The 8,144-nt window shown below is 36.5% G+C and overlaps 1 protein-coding gene across 2 annotated transcripts; it reads right to left on the reverse strand.

The window, feature by feature from the left end:
* Positions 1–969: 969 nt before the first annotated feature.
* Positions 970–8,144, reverse strand: LOC109058898 (protein angel homolog 2-like). Of its 2 annotated transcripts, XM_019076096.2 has the most exons (9): positions 7,929–8,144; positions 6,915–7,399; positions 6,598–6,827; positions 6,396–6,465; positions 5,515–5,936; positions 5,322–5,430; positions 2,945–2,984; positions 2,338–2,504; positions 1,003–1,629 (listed from the first exon to the last, which is right to left on the reverse strand). In XM_019076096.2, exons 1-9 carry the CDS (start codon positions 8,006–8,008, stop codon positions 1,448–1,450), a joined length of 1,785 nt encoding a protein of 594 aa, XP_018931641.2. In that variant the 5' UTR covers positions 8,009–8,144; the 3' UTR covers positions 1,003–1,447. The 2 variants fall into 2 exon arrangements, with proteins under 2 accessions (XP_042633992.1, XP_018931641.2); XM_042778058.1 differs by lacking the exon at positions 5,322–5,430 and having other exon boundaries at positions 970–1,629; positions 5,871–5,936.

The following is an 8,144-nucleotide window of genomic DNA, read 5'->3' on the forward strand; positions in this document are numbered from 1 at the left end:
CTCGTTTATGTTGCGATACTGAACGGCTGACTGTATATTACCCCTAACGTTACCTTAGCAGTGAAGACTGGTTTTGTAAAGTTTTAATGCTCAACAAAAGCACTCCTCTCTGGGCCAAAGAGCTGCTCTTGCAAAAGAGAAGCTCTGAGATAAAACCAGGTGATGTAACATCAACGTTGCCCTAAATCTCACAGCCACAGCTACAGAACGCAGCCTGAGTGAAGTCTCTCTGTCTGTATGCAGGGAATATCCCCGCATTAATCTACTTACAAAGACGGAGTCACACACAGGAATAGAGACCCGACGGATTTACCAATCCTTCATTATTCATCTCTACACCAAAGATAAAAGGCCTCCTAGAACACCCACTATTGTCTCGCGCCTAGAGAAAAAATCCCGGGTCGGTCAAAGAACACCCTATTTTCAGCGTCTTATCATCTGCATTTTAATAATCCAGAAATACAGTTGAATTCTTTATAAAATCCTTACGAAACGACCTCAGAAAGTAACTGTCGCTGTCAGCAAGTTTTCCCTTCACTTTCAGAATATATTCAAGCTGTAATGTACGTTTCAGATGCAAAGTCATAGGAATTAGTTGTGGGAACAGGCTAAAAACTGAATGAATGAAATTTATTTCACCTAGTTGTCAAAATTTCACATTTTACTTAGTTGAAAAAAAAATAATAAAAAAAAAAAAAATAAACTAAAAAAAAAATAAAAAACCAATAAAAATGACAAAACAACAAAATTACTAAAGCTTTAAAATCAAAATAAAAAACAGAGATACAATAAAAATTACTTTAAAATGTTAAAAAGAGATAGAAATAGAATCGGATTCTAAAATAACACTGCTAAGAATTACCATTAGTTAAATGCTCCTATTTTACTTTTCAAACTTAAAAAATAATTTAATTATAAAATATATTATCAGCATAACAATTTGGAAAGACATGCATTTCAGAATTTCACTGTATTCAGCATGTTGCCCTTTTGCTTTAATGACCCCACTGTACATTTTTTGCTAAATAAAGAGCAACACAATAAAATACTACACAAATAACTGCTTGAAAATAAAATAATTTATTATTTTTCACCTTCTTATAATAATCTTTAAAATGACCCAAGTCTGAAATAGTTACCTTGTAAAGCCTGGAAAAAAAATGAACATCTTCAAATGACTTGCTTATTGTCAAAGCTGCGATTTTTCATAATAAAACATCCCTAATTTATTGATTACAGTTTGCATGTCTGGTAAACAAGTTATTAAATAACTTTTGGACAAGTTATTCCACTTCTTCTTCAAGTGTGTTATAGACTGTCTCAAGAGAATCTGTGAGTCATGTCATTTTTTGCTGGTGTGAAACAAACATGAGAACTTTTTTTTTTTTTTTTTTTTTGAGTTTGTTAGAAAAATGTTTCATCTCTGGCTACAAACATATAAAAGGCTTTATGATACTCGCAAATGCTTTTGTTCTTCTTGAGGGTGCAGACGGAAACGTGTCAAAAGCGGCAGGTGGTCAGAGGAGTTGTGCTGGTTGGGAAGACCATTAACCTTCTGAAGTTCATCTTCCCCCACCAGGGATAACCTGCCCAGGAGCTGCAGACCCTTCTCTGGTGGCACACTGCATTCTGGGTAAACGAAGGAAAAAACAGTGCCATGGTAACCAGCAGCAGGAGCAGAAATTTAGCTGTTTAATGTACTGCACTGCAGCAAACTGCAGAATCACAAGTCACACGTTTACAGGAGCAGTGATGTAACACGTACATTAATAGTCTAGTGGCATCAGCTTCTACTTTGAGGATACTTAAAGGAATAGTTCACCTAAAATTTTAATTTGCAGGAAATGTACTCACCCTCAGTCCATTCAAGATGTAGACGAGTTTATTTTTTCATGGGAACAGATCTGGAGAAATTTATGATTATGTCACTTGCTCATGCATTCTCTTTAGTAAAAGGATGCTGTTAGAATGAGGCTTAATGATGGATTTGTTTATTATAAACAAGCAGCTTTTCACTTCACAAAACATTAATTGATGGACTGGAGTCATATGGATTACTTGTGATGTTTTTATCAGCTGTTTGGACTCTCATTCCAACGGCCCCCATTCACGGCAGAGCAAATGAAGTAATGCTAAATTTCTGATGAAGAAACAAACTCAGATACATCTTGGATGGCTTGCGGGTGAAGTACACTTTCAAATACGTGTTTATGTGGTAACAGCAACCACAATAGCTGCAAAAAGAAATAATCTGAATTTTTATTTGAAATGAAATGCTACATTACACAACAACACTTCCAAGGAATTTAAAAGAGAATAGTGATGTAATGGTCGAACCTGCTTGAGCCATCACATCCCCCAGAGCTGCGGAGTAGAAGATGTAATCGACTGTGATGGCTGTCCGTGAGTGGCATGTTGTGATCTCAGGTTGACTGCTCTCTTTAAGATAGTGGGAGTATGCCGAGGTCAGCTTCAAACAGTGCTCAATGCTGGCCTTGGTAAAACTACAAACAGATCACATGAGAGATGAATAATCACTTTTAGAATTTAAAGGAAACCCGGGGTATTAAGACTTGTATGGCTCAAAATAACGTGAGTGAATGAGTGTGTGAAGTGACGTGTGGCCAAGTATTGTGACCCATACTCAGAAAATGCTCTGCATTTAACCCATCACAGTAGTGAACACACATACACACTGTGAACACACACCCTGAGCAGTGGGCAGCCATATTGCTGGAAATAGTGACATATCTTGAAAGATTTAAGTTATTAAAAAAAAATCCACATTGTTTTATATATATTTTGTACTATTGGGTTTAAATATTTAAAATATTGACTAAGGAACACAAAAGATCTACTGAAACTTTACTTAATACTTTTATCAATGTGTCTGGCAGTATTATACAAAAATTAAGACACTATAGAGATATGGATTAATATTTACCTATCTGGTTCTGCCCGCTCCAAATCCCTCAAATCAGAATCTGTGGAAAGATTTCAAACTAAATGTTAGTAGTTGCATACAATTTTCAAAGTTGCTCCAGAATTATATTAAAACTGGGACTGTCCCTGTTGAAATTAATATTACTGTTTACTACATTATAAGATGAAATTTCATAAAATGACTGAATATAAAAAAAAAACTGAGAAAAGGACTTGCATCCTTTATTTTCAGATGCCACTTTGATATTTTAAATCTAATGGCATTCATAAATTTCTAAGTTTCTGTAACTGTTTATAGCAGAGGAGCAAAAAAAACAAACAAACAAAAAATTCCTATAATGGTTAACATACACAACCGTTCAAAAATTTGGGGCACTACATTTAAAAAAAAAAAAAATTAATTCAGCAAGGCTGCATTAAATTGATCAAAAGTGAGCATAAAGACATTTATAAAATTGCATAATGTTACATTCATTTGAATAAAAATACTGAGCAGCCCAACTGTTTACAACATTGATAATAATAAGAAATGTTTCTTGAGCATCAAATCAGCATATGAGAATGATTTCTGAAGGATCATCATGTGACACTGAAGACTGGTGTAATGATACTGAAAATTCAGCTTTACCATCACAGAAATAAATTACACTTTAAGACAGAAAGCAATTATTTTAAATCGTAATTATTTCACACAATATTATTGTTTTGACTGTATTTTTGATCAAATAAATGCAGCCTTGGTAAGAATAAGAGACTACGTTCAATAACATTCAAAATTCTTAGACCCCAAATGTTTCAACAGTACAAATAGTGATCATTAGAAATAATATTTCAACACACTTAAAGTTTATAAATGTTCTTGCCAATTATTATCCAATTAGTATCTGTTTACATTATACAGTGGGTATAGAAAAGAGCCCCCCACCCCTTTAAAATAAACACATTTTGATGCTTTGCAGCCTGAAGTGAAGACACAGTTTTTGTTTTATCCAGCTGTATTTACTCAGTGCAACTTAAAACATTTAAGTGAAAGATATAACACCAACATATAAGAAAAAAATAAAAGATAAAAATAAAAAAAACAATCACAGAGCAGGAAAAAAGACCACCTTTTGTTGAATCACGTTTTGCTTTAATTCCACCAATCATTCCACATCTAATTTCATCTACAAACTTTAAGGAAAAACACTTTGGAATATTTGCCCACTCTTCTTTGCAGAACTGCTCAAGTTCAGTTCAATTTGATGGTAACTGTTTGTGGATTGCAGTCTTTAAGTCATTCCAAAGATTTTCAATCGGGTTTAAGTTTGGGCTCTGAATATAGGCCACGCAAGGACATTCACCTTTTTCTCCTTCAACCACAGTGTGCTCAGTTTTGCTGTGTGCTTTGGATCACTGTCATGTTGGAAGGTAAACCTTCTTCTCACGGACAACTTTCTGGCAGCAGATTTTCCTCAAGAATTTGACAGTATTTTGCCATCCATTTTTCCTTCTATCCTGACAAATGCTCCAGTCCCTGCTGCAGAGAAACATCCCATAACAGGATATTACCACCTCCATGCTTTACTGTAGCAATGTTGTTATTTGGATGCTGAGCTGTATTGGATTTCCGCCAGACATAGCATTTGGTGTTGAAGCCAAATAATTGAATTTTAATCTCATCTGCCTCAGAATCTTCAAGGTGTGTTTAGGCAAAGCTCAGTCATGACTTTATGTGGCCTTTCTTGAGGAGTGGCTTTTTTCTTGCAACCCTCCCATACAAGCCACATTTGAGGAGAATTTGTGATATTGTTGTCACATGCACAGACAATGACCACTCTTCAGAGTTGCTGTAGGCCTCTTGGTCGCCTCTCTGACCAGTTTCCTCCTGGCTCTTTCATCCAGTTTGGAGTGATGTCCTGATCCAGGGAGAGGTCTGTGTTGTTCCCAGTACTTTTCACTTCTTAATAATAGACTTCACTGTGCTTCTAGGCATTGATAAAGCCTTTGAATATTTTTTTTAATCTAAATCCTGACTTTTGCCTGTCCACAACTTTATCCCGGAGATCCTTTGATGGGTGACCCATAGTTGACTGTTTGCTTCAGTTGCACTACCAAGGACTGAAATGCTCCAGGAAAGATCTTTTCATGCTGAGCTGATCAAAATGACCACAGCTGATCACGGGTGAAAGTCAAATGGCTTTGTGTGCCATTGAGAAGGAACAAAATCTAAACACACTAAATTCACTTGACTGTTTTAAGTTGCACTGAGTAAATACAGCTGGATAAAACAAAAACTGTGTCTTCATTTCAGGCTGCCAAGCAACAAAATGTGATTATTTTAAAAGGGGGTGATTCTTTTCTATACCCACTGTATGTAATTAGGGCTGAAAAGTGACCTGTTGTTTGGCTTTCATACTGGCACTGCTGAGAGATGCCCAGACTTCTGGGCCAAATTGGAACACTTAGAATGCGCTGCCCCCTTGGGTTCTCCTCCTGCCCTGACACCTGCAAAATCAACAAGCCAGACAATTTAAAAGAGGCCAAAACTGTGTCAAAAAAAAAGTAAGGAAATGTTGCAAAATTCTCTACCTTCCCAATAGTTAAGCCATCATATTCCAGTGTGCTGTCCCTAATAAAGTGATAGAGGGGTGACCAAGGAACGGAGTTAAAATCCCCACAGAGCAGAACAGGACAAACTTTGCTGTCAGGTAACTGGGCCACCCGGCTTATCTCTGCCAGAAGCATAGCCAGCTGAGCCAGTTTAATGTCCCCACGTCTAGGGTTGTACAGTAAATGTGTGTTGGCCACACAGATGTTGGTGAGTGAGCAACGGGGGTCAATGGGCTGCAGCAGCACAATCAGGCCCACATTATCACGGTCCAGTAGAGGGATGCCATGCTGGAAATACTCTATTGGGTGACATGAGACTAAAGAGAAGCGCTCACGTTTGAAGACCACAGCACATCCATCAGGCTTCAGTCCCGTTCTCCGTTTGTATTCACAATGGTAGCCTGTTTTAAGGGCAAAAGATCACCGCATTAAAAATGAAGTGCTGTATTCATCACTTTTTATTGTTTCTTAAATACAGTATGTTTCAAAAGTCCAACTGTGAAAATGCTTTTATATTGCATTTTATTTTGCAATCTAATTAATTTTTCCCCATTACAATAATGTCATATTTATTTTTTAATTAATCAATTATTTTATTCAGCAAGGAAGCATTAAAAAAAAAAAAAATCAGCTTCACCATCACTGTCATAAATTACATTTTAAAATATATGAAATATAAAAATAGTTATTTTAAATTGTAATAATATTTCAGAATATTACAGTTTTACTGTATTTTTGATTAAAAAAAAAAACTTTTGTTCAGTAGTGTATATTTAAAGAAAATATTCTGAATAAAATATAACATCTAAAGACCTGACAAAACTTAAGACACCTAAAGAGACATCAAGAAAGTAAAGTACCTAAAGATTCTAGTGAGGGTTTGATTTGTTGCTTATAGTGGTCCTCTTGCACCTCCTGCAGGCACATTATCTATAGAGAAAATGATTTTGCAGATATTTAAGGAAATCATCAATTCCTGTCCGCTGAACATAACAGATAAATAACATAAACCTAAAACGAATGTTGCTCTGCAATTCATTCACAAATGGTTCATTCACTTACATCAGCACTGTGCTTATCCAGCTCTTTGATGATGTTTGGATACCTATGGCGCCAATCCAGAATTGGAGGATGACAATGTCTGTAAAGGTATGTGTTATCACAGAGCAGATCTTGTGAGAGGATATTGTAGGACATCACAGAAAAGTCAAATGGCCATTTTTGTCTCCCTCCATTCACAGATGGTGCAGCAGTACAGAGGTGAGAAAGATCCTCCCAATGTCTCTTTAACTCTGTGGAAGTCAAATATTTGGCTTTTTATGGACAACTACATTAGCAACAATAACAATACATCAGTATAAACAGTTTAAATCATTCACCTGGTGTGGATGGAGACTCGTTTGGGCTTGATGGAAATTTTCCTGGAGGAACTGGAGTGCAGGTTACATTGTGTAGCCATTCAGGACTTCCTTTTGGAATCCTGCTGCCTTTTGGAGGTGAACGTTCATGTGAGCACTGTAAATCTTCCCCTGCCTGCCTCCTGTCTGAGCTCCTCTTTCTTTTCCTTGGTGGCTCGCTATTAGAGTGGTCCATCAGACCTGCAGAAAGTTGAAGGCCTCGTCTGGGTTGAGTGTGTGGCAGTATTCCAGTTTGCCTCCAGTAGCTCCAGTTGTATGGATCCGGAGGTCGCGGGGGCCTACTGGAGGGATGTCTGACAGTGCTGAAGGAGGACAAGCGATGCTGCAGGTGTGATGGTTGTGTCCACCTTAAATGACCAGGCTGATAACAGTGTCTCCAGTGGTAGTAAACGGTCTGAGCTGGCGGAGAGCCCACTGTGTGCAGGTAACGGCCAGACATGGGATGACTGCAAGAGGAAAGATAAATCTCAGTCATTACACCACAGAACAAAATCTTTGAAATATTTACAAGGATTCAGTAAACACTAACTAAAGTGAACTGAAATACTGTACAATCATTGGAAATATCTATTTAGACTTTTTAATTGTTAAATGGCAGTTAGGGTTTATAAATGTATATATGCAACTATTTTTCCCCATTTAGTACCATTATTTAAATAGAAATGGTACTATATGCTATTTATTCAAATAGCATGGAAATGATGAGTAATTCATGCTTTTATCAGTGGTTACTATAGTTATATTATTAAATGTAAGAAATAAATATAAATGATTAAATACGTCAGAATGTTTCAATAAATTAAGTAACGTTACAATAAGATGTAAGTACAATGAAATTTAATCTTGTCTATTAAAATTATCCTTAGTTGTGTCGTAGAATAATAAAAATATTAAAACAGATACTATTATCATGTTGTTTTCATTTTAATACAGTCAGCAGCACAAGCAGATCTCACAATTCAAATATGAACTTACTTTGGAGAAACTCCTGGTCTGACATTGTTACCATTCGTGTGTCGACCATGGTGTCGACGCATGTAGCGTCCTCTTATCATTACACGACACTTCCTAGCACCATCTCAGCGGAGTGAAACTCAAAACTACTGAGAAAACACATCTAATGTTAGCTGTTACTGTTACATGCTAGCAAAACAAACATAGATGTGATGGCGTTTGAATATGACGTCACTA

Source organism: Cyprinus carpio, chromosome A20 (genome assembly GCF_018340385.1).
Source record: "Cyprinus carpio isolate SPL01 chromosome A20, ASM1834038v1, whole genome shotgun sequence".
Lineage (NCBI taxonomy): Eukaryota > Metazoa > Chordata > Actinopteri > Cypriniformes > Cyprinidae > Cyprinus > Cyprinus carpio.